At 36.1% G+C, this 27,017-nt stretch overlaps 2 protein-coding genes across 2 annotated transcripts; one reads left to right on the forward strand and one right to left on the reverse strand.

Moving 5' to 3' along the window:
• Positions 1-8,159: 8,159 nt before the first annotated feature.
• On the reverse strand, positions 8,160-21,642 carry LOC124158931 (elongation of very long chain fatty acids protein 7-like). Its single transcript, XM_046534358.1, has 8 exons — positions 21,445-21,642; positions 21,168-21,355; positions 21,013-21,093; positions 20,881-20,937; positions 18,115-18,229; positions 15,810-15,937; positions 11,793-12,028; positions 8,160-11,697 (listed from the first exon to the last, which is right to left on the reverse strand). Exons 1-8 carry the CDS (start codon positions 21,503-21,505, stop codon positions 11,538-11,540), a joined length of 1,026 nt encoding a protein of 341 aa, XP_046390314.1. The 5' UTR covers positions 21,506-21,642; the 3' UTR covers positions 8,160-11,537.
• A 95-nt stretch (positions 21,643-21,737) lies between these two features.
• LOC124158936 (isochorismatase domain-containing protein 2-like) lies at positions 21,738-26,262 on the forward strand. The gene is made up of 5 exons (XM_046534372.1): positions 21,738-22,047; positions 22,134-22,255; positions 22,339-22,469; positions 25,360-25,528; positions 25,902-26,262. Exons 1-4 carry the CDS (start codon positions 21,855-21,857, stop codon positions 25,514-25,516), a joined length of 603 nt encoding a protein of 200 aa, XP_046390328.1. The 5' UTR covers positions 21,738-21,854; the 3' UTR covers positions 25,517-25,528; positions 25,902-26,262.
• The last annotated feature ends 755 nt before the right edge of the window (positions 26,263-27,017 follow it).

Raw genomic sequence — 27,017 nt, forward strand, 5'->3', positions numbered from 1 at the left:
AGTGCCATACCCCTGCGATAAAACCCCCCCAGAGCTGAGAGAAACATAAGTTTAGTCCATTTCACTTAATTTGATTAATATAACTATAGAAGAGTGAAAGGAATAATAAAATATCCCCCAGAAAGCCATAAAACGCACCATTTTGACTCATTTATCTAAAAAAAAATTCTGGGGGAGGGCCTCCGCACCTCCCGCTTATCCTGCCGGGTATACCACACACAACAGGTCTAGTTGCGCCGGAAAATACCCCCCAGCCATAATTCCTAGCTGCGCCCCTCCTCCTGCGGAAAATTATATTTGGAAAAACATGCCGAGGTTTGGCGAAAAGGATTGAGGAGCATTTTAAGAGCAACAAAGCAGAAAAACATTAGCACTGCAGAACACATTTGGGGTAAGGCAGGAAATAAAGCCTGAATCACACAATCATTGTATCCGTCATTTCCTAGTGATCACTATCGCGATCACTCGCAAATGATCGTCGCCGGCAATTGTTTTTCGCGATCACGATCGCGACGAGGATTTCCATCACTATTTTTCATCACTCGTCCGGTCGCTTTTTCCGTCGCTAAAACCGTCACTAAAACCCCATTTCAACTAATCGGAACGCATGCCCGTATGGAGCGATTGCAGCGCAAAGTTTTGACAATCGTGGGAACGACGTAGATAAACAAACACGCTATATATATTCGTTATGCTGGTCCTATGACAACGAGCTGTATCGAAAGTGATGCGAAAGCCAACGACGCGGCGGGAGGGACCGTGTGAATCAGAAAAATGACCAATAGAGCGATCGCTTTTCCCGTCGCGAAAAGCGATCGCTCTAGTGATCACTTTTCACGAAGACAGAAAATGATCGTGTGATTCAGGCTTAAGATTGATTTTGGGAGGAGAAAATGTGGTAAGGGAGAGCCGCTAGGTGAAGGTTGAAAACAGAAACAAAACGTGGACTATGCATCATTGGGGAAAAGAAACTAGATCTACATATATCGAGAAACGAATACCACATATAGGAAGATTATTTGAACGAAGTTTTCCGCAATGCAAATTTCCCCACGATGCACCGAGATATGGGAGACGAATGGAAAGGGAAATAGGTTAAAATCAATTCTGGTACAGAAAGTACGCATTTTTAAGGATACAGGTAGTTTCACTTTTTTCTTGTCTACGGTCCAACAATGGTTACAATATGGATTATTAAATACCAGTACAGTACAAGCTCAGGGTACCGACTGCAAAACCTATGCCCACTCGACGTTCCGCACCTGTCCCGAGTTTCTCATTGAGAATAATCAAGACGGCCGATGTGAACGCGAAGACCAGCAGCTTCACGATACAGCGGGAAAAGTACACTATCACGGGGGTAAAGAAACTTGATGGTAAACATTAATCAAGCGAATTGCGCAGTATAATCAACCCTTGAATACATACAATTGAACAAGAACAACAATACTATCTCACTGAATATTTTAACGATCGGGTGCGTACTTACCATAATCTAAGCCAAAAAAGTCCTTCATAATCGATCAATTAGATATTTTAAGCGTAATTTAAAGAATATTTTATATAAAAATTTCCGCGGAAAAAAAAACAAAGATAAACACTAGACACTGTAAGAACACAATAACCATTGACAGAAGGCTCTCGAAATTTACCATTGAGAAGAAAGGCAAACACAGGATCAGAATGCTAGAAAACAGATAGGAGGCCGTATCAACGAGACTAAATAAAATAAAAAAATAAAGAGAATGCCGAAAAAGGTGAGTAGGGGATGAGACATCAGCTGATAGGGTCCTAAAAATACATATCACCTAACACCAAGAATGCGAGTACATAAAAAACGCGAAAAAATACTGATAAGTAAAATATCGTGTTATCAACGCTCGCAGATTTAAATTAATATCCAGAACTTATAATTACCCCCACGTGCCACACGGAATAGCACAAAAATATGCTAAATGAAATTATTCCGATCCGACGGAAAAATGACAGGAATATATTCATCCATTCACTAACAAAATAACTTTATCACCGACATAGGAACAGATAGACGAATATAAATAATTGACTAAAATTTCCACCGTAACACTGGCAACATATAATGAAGCATATTTAGGGTCGTACGGTTTCCCAGCTTCTCTTTTCGCTGATAACACAGTTCTATCCTCAATCTCTTCCGAACAAACAATAAATTATGAGATCTGATACTTAAATTTCGATTTGTAACTTATCAATACCAAAATAATATCGAGCAAGGCAGTCTCGCGGGCGAAATGAAGTCCTATCACGCGACAAACACCCGAAGGATTTCCCTCATCACCGACGACAACAATACCCACAACAAAGAAAATGAGCGAGTTATAATTGCATGTTGAACCGCATCCGGGAGTAAATTATTTTGGTGTGCTGAGACTATATAGGGCAAAGTAACCTGCACTATTTTGGGGTAGGTGAGGGTCTAGGCCGTTAACGTTTAGAGAAGGTCAGTTACACCACTCGCAAAAAGAAAAATACTAATAGTAACCAATGTGCTTAATATACATGTTTCTTGCTTTTTGAAGTTGCCTTGTTACTCGCGTGATTGAATAATGTGAGAATCGATGTCATTAACCCCTACATCACGCTTCAGGGTGATTAAAATATTTAGTTCACGGTAGCGATCAGCCGGTAAGGAGAAACAGACATCGCCCAATCAACTTCCTCAGATTCGCCCATTCAAACAATGATATCTAACCTCTTAGGGACAATCAACAAGGTGAAAAAATCAATTGAAGAGTATAGAGATAAAAGGGCTGAACATTTCCCAAATTGAATATAGTAAACTTCATCGATTCTCCAATACGCGCAAACTCATTCTCTACGGCACTTTCTAAACCATGATTTAAATTATAAACTCATAACAACAATAAAATGCATACAAACATACCTTGAGATAAGAGTCCGAAATTCCAAACCCAGAGGAACAATACAATCTTAGCAGGTTTCTGATGGTAGATAAACGTTTAATCGCTCTTGACGGGAATAAAACCACAAGTGTACCGGCGCGCCCACCTCATCGTTCTCACTGTTGCACTGTCTGATGGTATCTTTAAGAATCACCTGTTCAGCACCAGAAGATGTTTATCCCATACGCATTCGTTCGACGCTGTAAGATGACACGAAAATGAACACAATCCCTGAACAAGATTCACAATCCACTAGTCACTATGAAAAAGGATATTGACGTCGAATGTGAGTTCTGGCGGCAGTGAGAAGGCAGAAGTTTACTGTGCAAGGCTTTTTTTCCGTGGAAAGTTTTTATCTCACAGTCACTTTGAAAACTGTTGGAATGAAGACTTGAATAACAAAAATGGACGTGCGTCCATTCGATACCATAAAGCTACAGGTGCTACAGGGACCCTTCCTCGAATAAGGTCAAGCAGCTTCAACTATCACTCTCGCAACGAATAAATAAGAAGAATTTGCGAGATACTAAATGATACGTACCCTAGCATCGACTGCTATGGCTCTATTTCTCCATATAATATTTTCACGTCGAAACCTCGGAATTGGTGCATAAAAGATACGTTCGAAAGGAATACTGCACAACGGTACGAAAATCCAGCTGAAACAATGGAAATCTCACTCAACATACACCTTTCTTCAACGCCCACAAATTCGCCGGTCGAGAGCCCAGGCACCCTACTAAACCCGCCCTCACCTTGGGACAGACTACCGGATACCAGCACGCACCAAACGACTTCCGTTTCCGACGGACATTTTGGAAAACACTTTTCCCCAGCTCGTCCCGACTGGGCCAACCACCGCTCCAAATTAGTGCTGGGGTTGCCATCTAGCGAAGTGTTTTGAAACTCCTACACCTGCCGTTCTCCTGCTTGCGCAAGCAGTTGTTTTACAATTCGAAAGTAGCGCCGAATTTAACTAAAGGAAGACGCATGGCATCCAATAGTCTATTTCCTCTTTATAGATTACTTGCCAGAATAATTCTTAAATTTATTACACTGATGCATATGCAGAAAAGAATGCCCATAAGTATTCATTTAAATTGTTAAAAAAAACATTACTTAATTGTCTTGTGACTTGGCAATTTCTTTCGAAATAAAATTTCAAGTTAGAATGCCTCCATTACCTTGGTTTGCAAGGCTTAATTTTGTCGTCTGAGAAATTTCCGAAGAAGTTGATTTTTGGCTAATTAAGCGAAATCATAAGTGGGAAATTTACAAACTAAACAACCATTGTTAGAGTAATTATAATTTACACATTGAATTCATACTGCGACCAAGTAATTGAGGAGCAGAAACGATACGAGCCTCAGCTCCATCCAAAACAAGCATTCTGAGAATGCTCATTTATCACAAAACGTGTTCCAAAACTAAGGCCTGAGCGACAGACTTGGGCTCAAGAGGTTAAAACCCACAAAATGATTGAAAGATAGTCTCAATTATTCTGCTTCCAAGTGAACCCTCCAAAAGTTTTTTCATTCAAATGGAAAACAAGAAATGGCTCATTTCCACACGGTCAAAGAAATTTCCTGAAGTTGATGATTGCAAAAAAAGAATTTTTCTTCCACGGTGGATATGTAAATATTACCTTGTATGTCCTGTGATGACTAAAAGTTTACATTGTGTAAACGAATTGACCTTTGAGGAGCCTACAAATATATAATAGAACAGTACTCCAACGAAGCATAAACACAAGTATTACACGAGCCAAGGATACTGAGTGATGGAGTAATCTAGGTTTTATACAAATTTGGCATTGGGAGTTGGTGATGAAATGCAGCCGACTTCTCTTCTCCTGCCTGCAGGAGGCCAATTTCATTTAATGTCGCCATAGACCAAGGAGTATAAACACCCTTATGCTCCTACTACACTCTGATGACCTCACACTTCATCCACATGCTATCACAACACGAAGGTTTTATTTATTCAGAGTCGAAGTATATTAAACATTATCAACGATAATTTTCCAGATATGATTCCAGTCTTAACGTGTTAAAATTATTCTCTCGATCTGTCATATCTTGATTAACCCATTTATTCCCAAGGATTTTTTCAAAATACCAAAATAACACCTGAAGGTCTGACCAAGTGGCCGATACAGCAGTCCCTAACAGAGAAAACAATTTTTATATTTTTTCTGTACCACCGAAAACAGCTCTATACATCCATTAACACATAACCAATTTAACGCGCACAAACAACCATGCCCTCAATAGGTGAAACTTACCCAGGAGGGACTCCAACCTGCGACCTCCTGCTTGGCAGGCGAGGACTTTGAATTGGATTCCATCTTAGGTAGGATTTCATGAACATTTCACAATAGGGTGGTTTACCATTATTTTTTTATTGCCTAAATCGAAAGATTATTACTCCTGGAGTACATATTTCACGCTTTTAGATTTTTAAATGACGAAATCTATTTTTCGCGATTAAATGAAAAGTGAATACTTTCAAGCGCGCGAAAACGAGACGTGTAAGTATGAATGCCGGGAAATCTCTCTGTGTGGCATATTTCTGGTTCCCGCTGCCGCCCTGTCAGGTGACCTTGAGGCGAGTTGAGCGCTGATATGACGCAGGCTGCTAGCAGGTAGCTGAGTACCCTGCTGGCTGGTAGTGCTTGGCTTAAATAAGGATTATTAATACCTTATCAAATGAAGAAAACTTTCCGACCTTAGCCAGTTTTAATAAGTGATTATTAAGACATGTTTCCCTGAGCTCTGCGCCTCATGCATGCATTGGTAACCTCAGACGATGTATAACTCCTATCTTCTCGTATAGAAACTAGGTCCCTGTGACGTCACGTGGAGTGGCATAGCATGGGCGCCAATCTGGCCCTTTTCAAATGAGGATAAAAATGGACCATTGCCATTCGTCTAAACCGGTACTTCTAAAACGAAATAATTTGTATATTATGAATACAGTAATGGTGGGTAACGAATCGCAATCAATGCCTTTCGTTTTATTTGATGAAGGAAACTACCCTATTGCAAGTAAAATGCATGCGATACAACTTTACTGCTCCACAATACACATGAGAATGGAGAGTCAAATCCCCATGTAAAAGAAGACTCACGTGAAAATCTGGAGGCAACAAAATTTTCGGGAGAGCTATAAAAGAATGAATTCCACGTTGACAATGGCAGTTGACATCACGTCATAATCTCTGACTGAATAATTGATAATTTTGAAGTTTCTGCTGTTATGAGCACAGCATATATGATAAAATATGTCATGGCCCCAGATAAAAAATATGTAGTTTAGTTGAAATATGTAGGTTTTCCTCCAAATCTAAATCCATACCTTTAAGAATGGATGCCAAAGACATTTAAAACCAATCTCTTCAACATTGAGGCTACAGCATCTTTCATGCGAATTTTTGATAAGAGTTTAACAATCTTAGCGATACATACTTGTGAATTCACATGGTTGGAAAAGAAACTTTGCCCTATTCATTCCACACTAAATTTAAAGCAAATTATGAACAAGTCTTTTACTTAAATGGCAACAATTTATATTTGGTGCTAATAAAAGGCAGAGAATAATGCTCAAAGAAATTTTTTTTCCAATTTGTGCACAGTTAAGCATCCTAAATTGGTTTGTACTTACAATTTTTAAGTAATTTAATTTTCTGTATTGGTCTCAGTTTAATTTTGATGGTAAAAAAAATGTCTAATCAAGTTTGATCACTAAAAATCATTGATGACACTTGAACACATATGTACGTAGGTATGAAAATGACCATAACTTAGAAATCCTTAGTGACCTATTACAATCACAATTATTTTTTCTTAGAAGCTGAAAAGCACAGGTTTTTGCAATGTAAACCACTTAAAATTTTACAATTAAAGAATATATCATGGTATTTAATAAGTAGTTTTGCAATACATATTTCATAGATTCATTAAAACCGGTTATTATATGAAATGATACAATGCTGTTTATCCCAATTTAATGCAACATTAGCACCACAACATTATATCTGCCATCATCAAGTCAGTAAGTCACGATTTACATGCAAAATTTTGCCGGCCTCGGTGGCGGCGGGGAAAAGTCATCGCCTGCCAACCCGAAGGTCGCGGGTTCGAGTCCCGCCTGGGTAAGTTACCCTTATCCAGGGCATGGATGTTTGTGATTGTTAAATGTTATCAACCCCGATGTAAAGGCCAAACAGTGCTGTTTTCGGTGGTGTGTGAAATAAATAAAAACCTGATAGTTTCAAAATGTTTGAACAACACATCTCATAAAGAGTAGCTAGCAAATGCATTATCTTGTACCAATAGATTTAAAAGCATTGTAATCTGATGGATTTATTTTTAATTTAAAATTCAGGATTTTAAAAAGGAATTTGATAGAGGAAATGAAAGCATTCCTTGAAGTAGGAAATCCCCAATGACATCAGCAAAAATGCCAAATATGATCCATTTAATGCATATATGCTTTCAGCTGAATAAAGTTACCTGCTGTAGTTATTTTTTTAAATTACCCAAGCTACTGATGGAATTCTTGTGAAATTAGTTTGTTGTATGACCAGCGTCCACCCCAGAAGTTTCATGGTTTTATTTTCAAGCTTTCCATCTTTTAGGGGACTCTTGGAAATAAATATCACTGGAGCTACTTACATGATTTCTATAAAGTGCCAGACAAAACATATAGAAAGATGAGTTTTAGAAAGAAAGTTAGGGGATAAAGGGATCTCTTGAAAATGTTTTTAACTGGAGGGTGATCATTATGAATCCTTCCATGCATCACTTTATCCTGGCCAGACCATGGTGGAGCATGAACATGATGCAATATATGATATCACAAACGCTAGAAGACATTGTCAATAGAAGGCAAGTGACTTTGCATTGCCTTTTTTACAAATTTAAAATGGTAAATATTTTCTAAGATAAATTGCCATTTCTAGAACCCGTTAAAATATTTTTTAACAAAATCACCTTAAACATTTGAAGTCTAACCAAAATAATGTCTTTTTAGTATCAATTGCAATAAAATGGCATGTATGGTGCTGTAAATATCACAAGGTTTCAATTTTCCAAGTGATTATTGTGATAAAGATAGGAATTATGTACTACACATTACATAGCGGTAGGTACTGATTTCATTCCCATCTGCAAAGAAAACTCCTGCTGGTATCATCACAAATAAAAATGCCACACAATCATTATGAACTAATTTTAATTTCTTCAGGTAATACACAAGCAAAAAGCTGTAACAATATTATCAACTCACTAAGTTTTTTGAAAGCAAATAAATATGCATAGTCTAATTTTTCAGGTAACACATTAACCTATTTAAAAATATATAAAGCAGCACATAGTAAAACCATTATGGTTTAACAACAAGATGATAGTATCATCATTTTAATTGCCCAAACAATACTCCTGTACTTTCTAAAGGCTAACAATTCCTGAGCTAAACAGCATGGCATCAAAATAGTCACACACTACACATGAAATATCAGAGGATTTCTAATGAAAGCATGTAAAAAAATTCCCCTTAGTTAAAAATGCCATTACAAACAGTCACTCGACTAAAAGAGATTCCTCAGAATATTTTACTCAATATCTTGATGCCATAACAATTTTCAGTCACAATAAGTTGCCTATTTTTGGATGCTTTACTGAGTGCCTCCTAAAACTATTAGGATCCTACAAGGAATTCAAGAGTGATTTTTGTGCACCGATTACAATCTATTCTGACAAGGGTAGTTTTAACGGGGAGTGGCGTCTACAATTTAATAACTTAGATCATGAAAGGGATGTCCATAAATGTTTTTATAGGATTCACTTTAACCAGTAAAAATGCCTTGCACTTCACAACCTTCTGCGTTTCACAACCTTAATTAACGGGTCTGGAAAATGATATACTAGAATGCTTTCACTGAGATCCTTCCAGAGCTGATATCCTTAAGTACTGAATGTTGTATCGTGGGCTTGGCTAGGGACGGAACAGGATAGCAAAAAAGGCACACATTGAAGGGTGTGTGGTGAGGGATCAGTGCATTCCTTCTAAGTATACATACATGCTTCTTTCGTGATGTAGGGGGAGGGAAATACCAGCAGATCTGTTTTGAAAGCCAAACTCTTCCGTACAACTAGAGTCTCGAGTACTTACTCAAAATAAATTGAACTTACTCTCAGAGCAAATAAGGCATATTTTAACATTGAGCATTAACAGTCATTTCACCGGTAAGTCAATCACTGTATCAGAAGAAATCACTACTTGATGACTCTTCCCATATTAATTATTACCATCAGCTAGCATATGAGTGATCACACATCAATGGCATCATGTGATGGTCATATTAAAACTCATACAAAAGTTACCAACATTAAATACTGAATAATTATGATCCTCATTAGATTAAGGCCCCAATTTTACCTTGAAATCCAGCTAGATACGTGAAAATCAGCTTAACACCGTTGAATTAAGAGAAGGTAATGAATTCATTTTATGAAATATAATAACGAAGTTAAAATGAAAATGCATGGACCCAAAAATTCTTGTAAAGCACAAATGCTGTATCTGTTGTGATAAAATGCATCAATTAAACCAAATTCTAATCAATCATCTGTACCCCATTATGGCAATAGCTATTTCTAAACATCACTCCAACAAATACTTTGGATTATATTGAAAATACATAAGTATTCATTATCAAACATATGCTGTCACAAAGTATGACTAGATTAGATGAAAAGAATGATTGTCAAAATAGTTTGGTAGAAAAACCATCACTCTTACAAAGTTTTAAAATGCATCCTTGAAAATACCATGTATGACAAGTATCTACAGCCTCAATATCACTAAATTAATAAACAAGGAAAAAAACAAAATAAGTGCCCAAAATCATAATGATATCAGCCATTTGATTTCATACCCTGATGTTGATCCATTTTTGAATTCAGACAATGACTTCCAACAGCACCAACTATAAAATATTTCTGACATTCGTTTACAAGGAACCTTTCTATTAAAATTTAACTAAGAGGAGGAGGCGGCCCCTCACAAATAAAAGAGAGAACTTGATCAACAAAAAAGTAAAACTTTTGAAGGCCCAAGTATAAGATTAGTCTGACTTTATTAGATACTATGCTGAGAATATTTGTAACCCCTTTGCTGCCCTAAGCATGAAACCCTGTATCCAATGAGATTTCAAAAATATAATCAGTCAATCAAAAATATGTACTTGAAAATAATTTATTTGATATTCGAAATGATGAGGAATTTATTTAATGAATGATATTCATGTAACCTATCATTCATTTATCACCATGAAACAGAGATAAAAATCAAATGCTATTAAGTTCAGGAATGTGATAGAAAGCAATTATGTACCAATGCTCCATATATGCAGAGGTAGAACCCATGAGTAGAGAGAAGCAGATTAAGGGTTAAAAATACTGAGAGGAATTAAAAAATAAATATAGTATATTATTCACAGGTAATGCAAACCTTTTCCTACAAAAGAAATTAAAAATTTGTAATTGTTTGCTTTTACAATGGCACACAAGCAAATTGGATAAATTCTCCTTGAGTAGGGCTATTTAGACAAGCAAAGAAATAATAAATTACGTAAATTAAGGATTTTATCCAAGTTGGAATTGCAGAACGGAGTGATGCAATAAATTAATGATAATACTGAACTCCATGACAAACTAAGACCAGGGAATTATGGATGATAATGGCAACAAGGATGGATTTATAATCACTGAGTATTTTTCTACCATTACATATTTTCCTTTAAACATATGGACAGGCATAGCAAAATAAAATATACTCGGCAAGTGTTAGGAATGATATTAAAAATAGTTGTGGTTGGACTTAGGACTATGCATTCTCTGGTACACAATCTTAATTAGGCTAATTAAAAGCCAAAAGCACCAGCATTTGTAACTAAGGAATTACTTCATCCAAATCACAAGGAAAAGAAACATTATTTTACCTACAAAACATCCTCTACTTATTCACTTTGTCATACCCAACTCTGACATACTTTCAACCACGATGTTTTGACTTAAAAATATATTTTTCCTGGCATGAAAATTTCCAAGCCAGTTACAAAACAGGAGCTATCCATAGCATACCTCTTATTGATGTACCAAGTTAGTTTGAGATACAACATGACGAATTGTTCTCGGCTGAGTTGGAAACTATTACAATGTAAACATTCGAAATGCACAGTCATGTCTTTTGAATTCTCAAGCTAACACTAAAATTATGTGATCACTAGATTGACTGAATTTTTATGAACAATAATTCCATTAACATTATCTTATTGCCCATTTCATTATTAATCTCAAAAATTGCAGGTAACTTGTACTGGGGGGAAAACCAATTTGTTCACAAAAAGCCATATCACATCCAATACACACTATGATAGATGGACATTCGTTGATGCCACTCAAGTGGAACACAATAAAAAATAATTTTCCTATTCGTACAAAAGAAAACTGTGTTACAATTGCAGGAGATTGACTAGAAGGTGAAAACTTTTACATTACCTACACAAAAACTGAATCGGATATATCACCATTAATGCATCTTTTTTCCACTGTTGATTCCGTGACTTGATTTTGCTCCAGGTACGTAGCCATTTAAATGTTTAGCAGCTGACTTGTCATTGCCATCTCCTTGCCTCTTAGACTGGTTCACCTTGGTCCTCTCAAGTTTCTTCTGAGCATTTTTCCCCTGCCTGAAAAGTTGGATTAAAAAATAAAACGAGTTTCATTATTTACAAATAACATAATTGCTCGACAACACCACAGGAACAAACATTTTGACACCCACTTGATGAAGCCATTAGCACCATGAAAGGACTTGTGATGCTCCACTGACTTATCAACAGAGGTCTCTTTCTCATGACCCTGTGTTCCCTTAGCATGGTAAGCCTTGATGTAGAAGTTTAAGAACAAGACCACAAGAGAAGATACATATCCTATGGTCCAAATAGTTAGCCATGCTGGGGCCTCACACTTATTCCAAAGTCCAACAACCAAATGGATTATAACTGCCACAAACTGAAGCTGAAAATGTAATAAATACATCCATTAATCTAAAAAAATAACATACATCCCACAAATAAAATTTCATAAAATAGGTAACTAGCTATCACATAAATATAAATTACAATAAAATGTCAGCAAACAACAGTCAATGTAAAAACAGTGAGATTGTAAAGACCAATTAGGCACAAAGTACAAAAAAAATTCAAAGAAACTTTACAACTGAAAATTACCCATACTTTTAGGCCTTTAATCAAAGCTATTTTCCGAAGGGTGAATAGGCATCTCTTGGCAAAAGAATTGCTAGGGTCTCCCTCATCGTTAAAAAAAATACTAATCATACCCAGGGAAACCTATATCAAAGTAGCCTCAGGTGATTCATCCGAGAAGCCAGGTTTGTACACCAATTAATGATCTTGCCAATGTTCTTTTTTACGAACAAACAATCATTGATGGGACATTCAATATCAATGATATAAACTTGAATAACTGTAAATAGCAAGGCAGTTCTCAGAAGTGAAACTGGAATGTTCACAAATGCTGAAACAATTTGCCGGCCTCGGTGGCGGCGGGGTAACGTCCTTGCCTGCCAAACAAGAGGTCGCGGGTTCGAGTCCCGCCTGGGTAGATTTCCCCTGTCCAGGGCATGGTTGTTCGTGTACGTTTAAATGTTAAAATTTGTTGAATACCCCGATATAAAATGGCCATTATGAGCTGTATTCGGTGGTCTGAGAATAAAATAAAAATAAATATATTTAGTCAGAAAATATAAACAAAATGTGGAAAATTGAAGGCCAATTTTACCTCCACCACTGACATACCAAATTTTGAGTAGGATATAACAAGGAGGTAGACAGATGATTTCAATCAGTGGCGGATCTATGGGGGGGGACTAAGGGGGCTATAGCCCCCCCCCCCCCCACCCTTGGGTATCCAATTCACACTAGATAGAACGGTAATTTTTTTTCCAATCCCCACTATAGCTGGAATATTTAACTCCATTTAGCCCCCCCTTGTCCCTATCCTGGATCCACCACTGATTCCAATACCATTATATAACGCACAGAGGATCAAAGTAAAAGGTTGATAAACAATTAAAAGTTTTTCTAAATAAATCCTTCAGTAAAATTTAAAAGGAATATCATGGGAAATTACTTCCCTTTTAATTCATCTACATATAAATAGACAGGAGCTGATAGAGGTCTCTTTCACCACTCCCTATTAGTTTCTCTCTAAGGCATTTCTGGGTCCCATGCACGAAGAGGGAACAGCCGTGACTTGGAGGAATCTGCCCTAAAATCACAGTATGTTCCATGATTGGATAATGCAGTGCTTAACCAGATTGAATGACAGTGGTTAGTCAGCTCTTCAAAATTGCCTTCTAGTTCAGACCTGTTCTAGCATAGACCTAGTTGTAGGGGTAGAATTACTTATACCAATGAAGAGAAAGGTAAAAAATGGTCAATCCCTGCTTGAGTTGCGTGTCACTCTTAAAACAGCAATATTGTTCCAAATAGCTCTTCAGGGAGATCATATGAAATGATTGAGCCAATCTTTATTTAACATGTGTGATTGATGATTTCACAGAGGTGCCAAGAGACAAGTATTTCATTAAAAATATTCTTGGAAATCTAATAGGGAAAGAAGTTTCTGTGAACCATAAGAAAATTGCCAATGCTTGAAAACCAATACTGGAAATAAAGAGCTCAGGGTGTTATCAAAAGAATCTAATTGAGTGGTTGCAGCATTTTTAGGCTGAAAATGTCTCCTCTCACTGGATATTGTTCTATAAGTACTTTTCAATCACACACATTCTTGAAATTATCCCCATAGGTTTGAAATCTTTTAGAATTTCATTGAATCCTTGCTACGTGATGTTTTTCATGCTCACAGAAATCACTGTGAAACTGAAATGGCCAAAACATTTTGCGAATTGGCAATAGACTTGAATCTAGAGGTGAGATAACAATTAAAACGATACCGTTGAAAATAATTCACTATATAGGTATTAAATGCCTCAATATATGGAGGATTACATACAGCAAAATGCATTAATCCACATTACAATTTTTTATTACAGCATAATATATGTATTAGTTTCCAAACCACATTTACGTTGACATTTCAAATTATTTTGGCCATTGCTATTCACTAACCAAAACCAATCATTGCAGAAATAGCAAAAAGAATTTGTGATCAGTAGGAATGCCGTCAGCCCATGAAATGCAACTGTGAATAATCTTCCCAATACAAGGGACAAAAAATGGTGGACGTTCAGGTAACCGCTACATATGAATCACGATCTCAACTATTCAACCAATAGGTCTCTTATCATTGGTGAGGATAGAGCTCACTCCTGACTAAGATGTAGGGGCATGAATATGACCATTAGCAGATTTGGTGGGGTGGGGACAAGGGGGCACCTGCCCCCCCTTATACTTAAACAGACACGATTTTTACAATGGTTATCATTATGTTCGTTTCATTTTGAGTACTATGGAGCCTCAATAATTTAATTTAATATTAATAATAACTTTCATTTCAAAATAAAGAGAATATTTTCTGCAGAAATTGTTGTACATATTTTGTTACTAATCTCAAATTTGAGAAGATCTGTCAGACTCTTGTGTCCCCCCCCCCCAGAAAAAAATCCATGATCCACCCCTGAATACGATGCATTAAGGGTAGAAAGGGCCACTTCCTTTCCCTGGGTCACCTCTCACTTTGAGAATTTTTGCTTTGGGGATGTCCACAGGCTTCACCCAGGATCCCTCGATCAGCAGCTAAGTGTTCTACCCACTGAGCTACCCAGCTCCCCTTGCATATGAACACAACCCTCAATTTCTTATAATTTTTTAAACACTGTAACCCTTTGGATCACTGGTAAAGCTTATAAATAAATGAAAACGCAAACATCTAGGAGAGCAAAAGAATAGCTGGCATTGTTTTGATTTCCTTCATTGTTTTTTTTTTGTTTTCTCATACGCGCAATTCCTTTATTCAAGCAAAAACAATCACAATGCAATATGATAATTTAATATTTTTTTAATTCATGTTTTTTTTAACAGCCTTTCCCTTGGGCTACAACCTTGTCACGGTGGAAAGGCTTACATGTTCCTATGACCCCTAGAGCTGCACTGGCGGGATTAATTCTAAATTATTCCTGGTAGGGCCACCCATGCCAGATAGGTCGAAGGGTAGGAGCCAGATAAAAGGTAGTCCACGTGATAAACACTGTTGGAATGGAAGTGCGAAACCCTACCAACTATCTCTTCCCTGAAAACTCAAATAGTATAACCAAATGAGCCAGCTCCCAGATCGCTTCTGTAGTACTCCATGGAAACCTACCTTAATGGGTAGAATACTATAATAATAACAGCCCCAGGATGTAACTTTTCATTTGAAGGCTTTAGAATGCAGAAAGATTAGTTTAGATACTATGTAATGGATTTTCCTGATCATTATGTTTAGAACCAAATTACTACACATCAAGCAGTGGCGCCGACTACATGGGGCCTGAGGGGGCCCGAGCCCCCTCAAAAATTCATTAAGGGGGTTAGGAAAAAATGTGTCAGGCTTGTCGATTTTCCCCGGAGTGTCCAGATATCGAGATTCGAGTTATCAGGGTTCTAATGTTGATCGTACGACTATTCTAAAATGCTTAAAAACTTAAAACTCACTATGGACTTATAAAATTTCCTGGGGAAAGATCCCCGGTTTGGGCCCCCCTAATATTTTTGTAAGTCGGCATCCCTGACATCAAGCATATTTAAACTGCTTCGAATTGATATAATAAACTTACCAGCTGCAACTGAGTAAGATATCTTTTCCACCACAGATACTTCTGCATGTGTGGACCAATGGCAGCCAGCAAATAATAGGTGTACATTATCACATGCACAAGTGAGTTCACTAGTCCACTGAAAAAAGCTAAAAAACACAAAGTAGCATACATTAGAGTCAAAATTAATCAGGAAAAAAAATTAATACTGGATTGTAAAGAAGTGATCAATGGGCAAGTCGACACAAATGTCAAAAGAACACTGAAATTATCAATGAGGGAAATTTTCAAGTACACTGCTCCATAATACATCTAAATCATCATTAATGTTGACCCCTCTATGTTAGAAAAAATTGATAAAGACAGATTATGTTTTACATCATTAATTCAAGAGTTAGTTACAAATCCAATACATCATTATGGGAGATATGCATAAGATGCTATCTTAAGGTAGGTATTCATGTTAATATTGCAACCCAAAATAGTAAATGACATGCATAAATTTAATAAAACTTCATGCAAGCACAATTCACAGAAGGTAGGCAAATAGACATGAAGAAATGATATAACACAAAAAAATCCACACCGACAAAGAGGGACGCTTTATAAAAAATTAACACTATCAGAAATGATACATTATACTGATGAACACCAAGGATGCCAAGATGAAACACTAAAAACATTATTTAAAACCTCATTAGTCCTTTGAATTACTCCTATTATCATTTATTAGTTTGGGACAGATGAGCATTTTAATATCACAACTAGGTTCAATCAATACCTATAAAAGAATTTATCAATTGAGCAAGTTTCATCAAAATTTTGACATCAAGTTTGTCATTTTCATCAGAATAAATCTGACATATGTATTATGGTAAAGAGTAGCGCTTGCAATATCATTTATGGAAACAATATTTAATGTTTTGAAACCACGCATATACCACCAAAGCTTTAGGCAAACAACACATCAGTATAAACAAATACTGTAGGTAAGAACTTGTTCTTTCCTGGCGTATGATGCTGGTAAGTCATTTCAATGAACTCACCATGTGGAAAACCCAAGAAGAATTCACCAAATATAGTGGGGTTAAAATTGACAAGATAAAGTAATGAATATTAGGGGAGAAAAATATCCCTTGGGTGTGAAATGGAGATAAATTTTAATAAACAAATTTAAAGATTCATTGCATTCCATTAATTATGGAAAATTTTACTCCTTTTACTCAAATTTTAAGTTTGGAATCTCAACTTGAAAATATTCCCATGCAGCTAACAAAATAATATTCCCTTAAAATATTTAAAACAAAATAAATTAGGTTAACTGGTGAAATATTAGGTACATACGTATATCCTTGCTATTTATGACGCATTCATAGTGATAATATACTCCTAATATACAAAATAAAGAACTAATGAGGTTTACCCAGGTGTACAGGGATTTCGAAAAACATTACTTGATTAATTGAGATCTATATACCCCAAAACTTTCAGAGTAGCAATAGAAAAAAGGCAAACAGTGAGGTTAAGAATGCTACTTATCCCAGATTTTGATAGCTTTAACTGCTCAGAGGATAACTGGAAAGTACTCAAATCTAACTACAAAAATATTACACCAAAATTAATCCACACTCAAGAAAACATATATGTATTACATTTAAAGGGAAATAAGTGACTCTATGAAAACATTAACTTCACTATCCCATTAATTGGTTCATTGGAGGATATTAAGAGTTGAGCCAAAATTATTTTATCCTAAATAATGACTGTGGATTCCATACAAAATACTAGAAATTACAATGGTGAGCTTGAGTAGCCATTTTCTTATATTAATAATTATTTTCAGAGTATGCTTTGATCTGCTTTAGCAAGTAAACATCTTTGAGGGTATTCCCAAACAATCATAATAAAAAAGGGAAAATATTTACCCAGCAAAATTGCCACCAAGCAAATTAGTTAGACTTTCTAATAACAATAAGTAATCTTTTACAATGTAATGGGATCCTAAGATGATTGAGGCATAAGTTAAGGGTGCACCAATTGGCCAGTAACAAAAAAAAATTATCCTGTCAATGAAATTACTTGCATAAATGTGCATGAAAATATGTTTGGTTCAAAACGCCATTTAGCTCCATGATTGGCCATTCAACTCCCTGAAGCCGACACACAAAGAGTAAAGCAATGAGAAATACAAAAATGCCAAATAGTCAAGGTTCATTATCAGTTGGCAGGTAAAAAATTAAGCACTTGTAGCGAAAAAAGAGGGCAATGAGCTCAGAAAATAATGCACGAGAAAAGACATTCTTTAAGTTAGACCAGTGACACCCACCTTGACCACCAGGTAAGTAAAGAGTTCCAAGATACCAGTTGAAGATCATAGTCGAGTGATGATAAAGGTGAAGAAATGTCAGTTGACTCAGTTTCTTCCTCAGAACAAAGAAAACCTGCACAGGTAACAAGAGACAAATTCCCCAAAGGACTGGAGTGTGACAGCACTATGAACATATTAAGCATGTCCTTTATGAAAATGCTAGATATGCCATTCAATCTGCATGCTTCTATGCTAACCAATTAGCGTGGTGTAAGTAAGGAAAGGCATAATACAAAAGAAATTAGATTAACCCTGAGTTGGTTGAGAATCAATATTCTGACAGCACTAGGGATGTTATTATATGTATGTACTCTCTTCTTTAACCTTCCATTAGTCCCATGTTTCTGTGAGGAGCACCATAAATGTTTAAATTTTTCTTCCCTTCAGGAAATACGGGAAAGGGCCATTTCTAGTAAGATAGCTTCTAAATTTCTCATACAATTCCTATTTGCAAATGAGACCCTAGAATGTGAAGACATTTGTTTCATTGTAAAGGATAATGATGCGAACCATTTGCAGACATTATCTTACTTAAAGCCAATTTTATTCTAGGAACTTACCAATTATTTAGAAAAGTGAATATTTAATTATTTTGATTGCTTTCGTCATGTACTTAATTTGATTTCTAAAGGCCTGGTTCCAGAGTACAGTTAAATGTATGTATTAGTGTATGTGTGATTGTATATGAATGATTATGGTGGACCGAGAGGGTACTCATACAAATGCATGGAAAAAGTTATTCTTTTTTTCTGTTTATACATATACACAATCCAAGTAGGTACACAGTGCATTTCAGCCTTCATTAAGTCAGACATTAATTCATACGTATGCCAATTCACTGTGCAAAAAAGTCTTAAGACTTTTGAATTCTCTAAAAATTCTAATTTAAAAGTATTTTAATAAGAATGTGTATATGAGATAGGGAACTACTTTCAGTACATTTACTCTCGTGTACTAGTCAGTATCACAGGACAGTTTCTTTCAGCATAATGGACTATGCCACAATTAATTATCCCACTTTAGGTGAGGCCTGAATCAAAAAATCATTCACTTCATTTTTCCTGTCCGTTTCAATATATAGCTCCAGCAATGCACCAATTATGATGGAAAAATGACCTTTTCATGTGATTATGTTCCGCAAGAGCTCCAAGGATTGAAAGTTGTTTCCCTTTTTCCATCGCTTGGCACGTCCTTCTTTCTGTCGTTGAAACCATTGCTGACATTGTCCTTCAGCTAATAAGAATATACTGTCGCTAACAGGAACTGTTACACCACGTTCGGCATATAATGGAATAACGATAGTCAACACAGCAAGCGATGGAAAAAGCGATTGAAAAAGAGACGGTGGAAATGACCCTATGATTTAGAAAATGACGGGTACGGCAATCGCTTATTTTGTCCTTGAAAAGCTATAGCTGGAGTTATCACTGCTGAGGGATAGAAAAAATGATTGCATGATTCAGGCTAAGGATGTCCCAGCGGAGACAACGGCATCATACATTGAAGAAGTTAAAAAACTATGAAAATGATGAGTACCACCTTTTATGATGAGATGGGTATTTTAATTCCACATATATAATTTCACTTGTGAAGTTAATAAAATTATTCAACAATGGAGATTCAGTCAAATGAGAAGCATATATTTCTAGTCCCAAACTATTCAACAAAATTACATTATAAATCCCAGAAATAAAGTCCAAGAAATTAAGAGGTATTAGAATGAGCATGAGCAATGAAAACAAAAATACAGATAGTGTAGTGAGCAGAAGAATCATTTGACTACTGGAAGGTTAATGAAATGTCTTTTCATTAATGTGTTATTTTTTCACAAACCTGTTAAGGCCACTATTTCTGACATTCAACAGTGGAGCTTGAGTTAGTTTTTCTCTCACATTTCTGGTATTAAGCAAGGAGCAGTGAAACAAACAGACATTAAAACACAATTAAAAGGTCTTACAAGTATGCACATGAAAATAGGGAGATAACGCAAATAACAGAGGAGTTTATTGGCACATTTTGAAAATGTACTAATTGAATAATTCTTGGCAAGAAAAGGAGTACCTAGTTCCATAGAATTATGCACTTCATTATCATTAAGCTAGCAATTTTTTCAATCTACTTGCACCACATCCAATTAGTAAGTAAAAAAATTCATACACCATTCCGGCAAACCAATGATTACAACGACTAGAGACCCTCAGCTAATTATGGCAAATTTCCTTAATATCACTCAGAATCGATAATAACATTGACCGTGGGACATAAAGTATCCATCAATGACAATCTGCAAAGTGAAATAAATTGAAAGCCTGAAAAAGCTAAAATAAGTAATAATAAACAGCCACAGGGTTTAGACAACAATTTTCATCAATAAAACACGCAATAATGGGCATGGTAAGCGCCCACACCTTGAACTGCAGGCGATTGCCTGGGTATTTTCACTTAACTGATTTCTGTATCAAACAATACAACGCCAGAATAATGAAATCAGATAATTTCAAAGTTTGGATATTAAGGAATTTCAACAATACAAAATCTATATCAACCGGTGTTAAGATTATCTTCTATCAGTCATCTATGGCAGAAACCGTGGTGATGAGACCTCGCTAATTCACCCATGCATATTTAAGTAATGACAAAAGAGAGATTCTATCTCGAAGTAAAATTTATGGTAAATTTGAAGTATAAAGGCAAAATATTGTAAGAAAAAGTCACTGCACTCACTGTATCCAATAAATCCAAGACTTTAGAGAAAAAGAACCACCAGCACGCAGACGCCATCTGTAGAAGTAAAACAACTGTTAATTGACTTCACGAATTAATCTGAATTAACATCCAAATTCAGCGAATACATACTCGTAGTGCAAGCGGAGCCAATGAATGATCCACTGGCTGACAGGTTAAACTGTATCCAGACAAATAGGAAGTGACCAAAAACTGAAAAAGGATACACTCAGGTTAAAATTATTGAAACCAAGACATTCGGAATCAAAGGAGAGAATTAAACTTACCTCTTTGAAAATATAAAACGACAACATGATTTGGGAAAAGTTGTAAATCAACAACACATGTTTAATGTTGAAGGGCTTCCTATTTTTCATGAATCTGGGGCCAAAGAAGACTAACCCCATGTAGAAAACAAATATCACAATTAAAGGAACTGGTGATTTTAGCAACAGCCATCCTGTAACCCTGGGATCTGAAATTTTCGAAATCAAATTATATTTTTCCTTCCGTGCAGTCACTCAAAACCTTCAACGAAATGGTGAACACCAATCTATTACTCACCGGGCGGTCCTAGGTGTTTTTGAATGCTTAATGGGACTGATCCAGTGTCTATAACGTCCATTTCTTGACGTATATATGATATTTATATAGTAATACGACGAAAAACTTAATCAGTTTCCTATATATTTTCGGTATTCACTTAAACTACCATTATTCCTCAATCACAGGAACGAAGCAGCACGAAGCAGAAACACCCCAGGAAAGCGGCTCTTGACTGTATTCGCTCTACCGGCAGTTTATGAAATTAGAGCCGCCCTTCAATAACTGACGAACAAATTTCGCGTTCCCCTCCCCTTAATCCGCTTCTGCAGCAGAATTTTCACGATAAATCAAGACTTGCTTATTCAAGAATATAAGATATAACGGCCAATCATTTGGTTGGATTGATAGAATAACTTGGTTATTATATCATGGCGCTGACCAAGGGTCAAGCTTTGGGACGTATTATCGCCAAAAACACGTCTTTGTTTCTTTGTGATATGCAAGAGAAGTTCAAGACGTCTATAAAGTATTTTCCAGAAATTGTTTCAAATTCCAACAGATTGCTTCAGGCATTTATGGTAATGAAAATGCCTGTAATTGCTACGGAGCAGTATCCAAAAGGTTTCGACTCTTATTGTCATGAAATAGAGTGATTGCATGGGGCCATTAAAGTGAAACTACTCCTAAATGTGAACATTCATATTCAGGACTGGGACCCACTGTTCCCGAACTGGGAATACAAAACTATGGAATTCAACCTTTCCAAAAGACCCAATTTTCCATGTGCATCGATGAAGTATACAAACATTTGAAGGATAACCATCCCCAGGCAAGTCCCTAGAATTCCTCGATATAAATGTTTCCCAGTCCTGTCAATGATTTTGTGATGATCTAACTTCCTCTTTGCTTCAGGTTAATACGGTCGTTCTCTGCGGCATAGAAACTCATGCTTGCATATATTTGACAGCTCTGGATCTTCTTGAGAAGGGATTTTCGGTACATGTTGTTGCTGATGGTTGCTCCTCAAGGTCTATGACGGATAGGTACCATATTTATTCTCTTTATGACTAGAAATGGAAGTGTTAATAGATATATTTTGATAATGCACTATTGAGAGGTATTCAAATAGTTGCTATTGACAGTCTTTAAAAGATTGTAACTGCACTAAATCAATAGCTGCTTTGTTTAGCTTCACTTTAAATGGCATAATTCTGTTGCTAAACTATTGCAAAGTTTATGCTACACTTAGTCTTAATCACTGGTTAGATTTGGTTTCTAGTGGGAATTATTGGGGTCACACATCCAAGGTTTGTGGCCTTGATCAGTATTGCCTTGCCTCATTACTCCCTTTCTTACCTTAAAGAATGCTGAGGGTATTTTTCAGGCCCTCTCCTAATTAGAGATCCAGAGCAAACTTTACCAAAATTGATGCAATCAACTGCATTCAGGGTTGCTGTGAGAAGAGATAAAATCCCCAATATCTTGGTCCAAGGGGAGCATGCTCTTGGGATTATTTGGTATAGTATCGAGTTGGCAGAGCGAGCACTTAAAAGCACTCGACAGTAAGTCTACAAGACAAAAGTACTAAAAGGGTTCACCTCAGCTATCCACGACCCTGACTTTACTGTTTGGGACCTCTGCTTAGGTATACTGTTTTACCAATTACTATCTACTGTCAGAGTTGTTGTAATTGTATGATTTGATGTATTCCTCAAAACTGCATCTCCTGCTAACATGCATCTGTCAGTATGTCTGCATCATATCAGTTTTTTATTCGATTAGAAACTGAAGGTTACTAAAGGAAGCAACTAAGGTTTTCCTTGTAAAGTCTAATTTGATGAGTTCAAGGGCTTAAAAGTACTTAATGAATAATCGTATATTGCTGTTAGAACAGGGTCATCTAAAATACTATTCTCTATTCTTCGCAGTCTCAGCTATGGAATTATCTGAATTAAGGCTGATCCTCAGTCATTTTCATCAAGGGTTGAAGTTTTCTGTGGTTTCCAGAAATTGGAGAAGTTCCGTGTTATATGCAGCATTTCAAAATTTGTCATGTTCGTTATCATCAGGGATGTGCAATTTTATGAGACTGATGTCACCATAATTGCTGATCAATTTTGAGCAGGGGCATTCTTAAGCGTAGGCTTGCTTTTTAAACTTTTATTGTGAGTGTAATTTTTCATGTTTAATGTAAAGGAATAAAACTTTGAACAATAACATTCAGTCAGAAGGTCTGCCTTTATAGGCTGGGCAAAATCCCAGGACGAACTTATCAACGAGTTGCCAAATTATTATTATCAGCTTTCAGTCCCTTGATCCTTTTCAGCCTTTAGTCTATTTTCTTTTTTGATTGAGCAAAGTTTCCTTCATCAAATAAAACAAAAGGTATTGATTGCAATTTTTTACCCACCATTAGTGTATTCATAGTATACAAATTATTTGGTTTTAGAAATCCCAGTTTAGACGAATCTCAATGGTCAATTTTAACCTCATTTGAAAAAGGCTAGATTGGCACCCATGCGATGCCACTCTACATGATGGCACAGGGACCTAGATTCTATATGAATAGTTAGGAGTTTTACATCGTCTGAGATTACCAATGCATGCATGTGGCACGGAGCTCAGGGAAACATTTATTAATAACCACCTATTCAAATTGCCTATGTTCGGAAATTTTCCTTTGTTTGATAGGGTATCAATAATCCTTATTTAAGCCAAGCGCTACCTGCTAGCGGCCTGCATCGTAGCAGCGCTCATAGCCTCGCACCAAAGTGGCCTCACACGGCAGCAGCTGGAACCAGAATGATGTCACGTGGACTTTTCCCAGCATTCATACTTAGCCGTCAGGTTTTCGCACGCTTGAAAATTTTCACTTTTCATTTAATCACGAAAAATAGATATCGTAATTTAAAAATCTAAAAGTGTGAGATACCTACTCCCAGGTGTAATAATCATTCGATTCAGGCAATTTAAAAAAATAGGAAACCTCCCTATTCCTAATTATCATTGTTCGCTGGTGTCAAAATTATTGTCTAATGTTAAAATTAAGGTTTATTTAATGTAGCATTATTTATTTCAATCCTATACAAAACTAAAGTAATACCCATGTAACACATACGGTGACAATGCATCACATCTAAAATACATATTTTTTAACAGTGCCTTTTTTAAGCCTGCTCTTAACCTTTTGTCAGGATCAATATTGGAATTGCTGAGTTCAGGCGCAATGTGCCTGACAGGCACAGGTGTGAAAAAACATTCTTTAACTCATAGCATGGCTCAGTGGTACACCTTTAAAGTTAAAAGTGACCATTATTGGTGTTGTACAATACTTGCATGATGTCTTTCTGTGCTATGCATAGACCCATTTACATGCTGTCATAGTGCCCCATAACGATCCAGCAAGGTGTGATTTTACGTGCCATTTAGGCTATAAAGGAGATTTTCAAATGTTTTGCAGTGTCTTGTACCAGATGAAGGCTCAGTGAGGCGAAACGCGTAGTGCACATTGAAAAATCTTGTGGAAAAGTTCTATGATCTTTAATTTATTTAAATATAAAGTATTATTTCATGTAATGTATTTTAGCATATACATATTATAAGATCAGTGTTTTTTTATTTCACTGTCTTTTTTATCTAATAATGCCGTTATTTCGCTTAATTATGCTGAATAATCTGCCGATGATCTGTCGGCATAAATGCAAAAAGTAAAAGGCTGCATGGCGATTGTCAAAACAAAAAGCTACTGTAAGCATAAAGGATCTATGATGCCTAGTGGGAGGGAGAAATGAAAAAAACACTTGCGCTGTGCCTGTCAGATCCGTTGTGCCCAACGGAAGGTTAAATTAGTAGTATTTCATCCATACCATAATGAAAGGGGGAAGTTACATGTGGTTGAAGTTTTACGGTTGCTTTTTATTTTTTTGAATATAGATTATATGCCTTCAAAGCTGTTAAGGCTGCTGGAGCCCATATGACTACATGTGAAAGAGTTATTTTAGGCTTAGCAGGGGATTCAAAGCATCCCAATTTCAAAGAACTGCAGAAAATAGTCTGGGAGCCCTGCCCTGATACTGGTTTGATCAAGTAGTGGAAATCTGCAGTAAGTTTTTGGCATTTAAAAAAATTTAGATTAGAGTTGTTTTGACTGAAATATATCATTCACCCTTTTATTTATGGTGAACTATCATACATGCATAGTGTTTGTCGTAGCACTAATATCCTAAGTTATGCCCATGTATTCAGGAAGCGTTATCCAATGCTTCAAATCTGAATCTAAAAGTCATGTTTATCTTTTCAGTAATTTATTTTATGTTTCATTGCAGTATTATATCCCAATGAATAACTGATAAATAGTTTAACCTCAAGATCTTACATGACTCTGATGCTAACTCCTCATAAATCTCCTTTAGTATATATGCTCATAATCTCAGTGTGAGTGGAAGGTATTTCATTACCACTTCTTTCTGTTGCAGCCAAAGTCATTGGTGGTGCCTATTTTTGAATAAGCATGCATCCAAACTTCATATTCCTGCTGAGGGATTTATTGGTACAACCTATTTGGTTCTATTGGCAGACTTTACAAAAACCAATGGCACCACTCATAGCTGAATATGTATGACGGAAAGGTACCTAATTAGATGTCAGATATTTGCATAAAAATCACAATGTATATTATTTTTTAGACATTTACATCAATGCATTATTCTACAAATTGCCTGCTGGAGTATGCCATCTAGGGACATCATGAATGAAATATACATATATGTTTGCACATTGTATGTATATTAGTTCTTGGCTCCAAGAGCATGATTAAATACTATTTTTGAAAAAAAATTGTTTTCTTTATTTCAGCCTATGCTTGATTGTTTTTCATATTTTGTGATATTAAACCATGAAACTGTCGACATAAAGTTAAATGGTTATCTGAAAATTGTGAGCAAAATGTGTGTGTCATTTAGTATCTTACTATTTAAATGTTGTTCTTTGTAAAGAAGCTACATGTGTGTAATATAATAGAAATGCAGTTATCTTTTCTCACCATTTAGGGCATTAGTGTAAACCATATCACCTGACATGGTTCTCAAGTAGGTAATTTTTCTTACTTCTCGTATAAAAAAAAGTACCTATTCAGTTTGGGTAGTTTTGTTTGGAGGAGTCGTGCAATCTTTCTTAATAAAGTTAATATCGCCGATATCTATTATTAAAAGTAACTATGCATTGCCATTAATAATTAATGTGTCGGATGAAGCAATCGGATGGAGAATTTTCAGTCCATGCAGAACTTAATAACAGAAAAAAATTTCTCTCATAAATTGTTGGATATGAAGAAAATGGATGGTTGTCTAACCTACCAATACCACAGGATGAGCAACTAGGTGCTAAAGAGAAAACTTGTTGCTTGGAATACAAATAAGACAGATGATATTTGTAGATTTAGGCCTAGAATATGCCAGCAAAAATTTAAATGAGAATATCAAATATGTACAAAGGTGTAGGCTTTTTTCATTGTCTATTACCTTATACCCAGCCCATTTTATCAGCCATTTATTGCAAATTTTTTAATGTGATATTCTGATAGAAGAAGGCTC

The sequence above is a fragment of the Ischnura elegans genome, chromosome 1 (genome assembly GCF_921293095.1).
Source record: "Ischnura elegans chromosome 1, ioIscEleg1.1, whole genome shotgun sequence".
NCBI classification, from domain to species: Eukaryota; Metazoa; Arthropoda; class Insecta; order Odonata; family Coenagrionidae; genus Ischnura; species Ischnura elegans.

Excerpts from the sequence above, each read along its gene's own strand:
- LOC124158936 (XM_046534372.1), top strand. The coding sequence starts at position 21,855 with ATGGCGCTGACCAAGGGTCAAGCTTTGGGACGTATTATCGCCAAAAAC. Across the intron at positions 22,048-22,133 it reads TACGGAGCAGTATCCAAAAG|GACTGGGACCCACTGTTCCC; the intron begins GTTTCGACTCTT and ends ATTCATATTCAG. Across the intron at positions 22,470-25,359 it reads TCAAGGTCTATGACGGATAG|ATTATATGCCTTCAAAGCTG; the intron begins GTACCATATTTA and ends TTTTGAATATAG.
- LOC124158931 (XM_046534358.1), bottom strand. The coding sequence starts at position 21,505 with ATGGACGTTATAGACACTGGATCAGTCCCATTAAGCATTCAAAAACAC. Across the intron at positions 20,938-21,012 it reads TGGCTCCGCTTGCACTACGA|ATGGCGTCTGCGTGCTGGTG; the intron begins GTATGTATTCGC and ends TTACTTCTACAG. Across the intron at positions 15,938-18,114 it reads TTACTTACCTGGTGGTCAAG|CTTTTTTCAGTGGACTAGTG; the intron begins GTGGGTGTCACT and ends TGTGTTTTTTAG.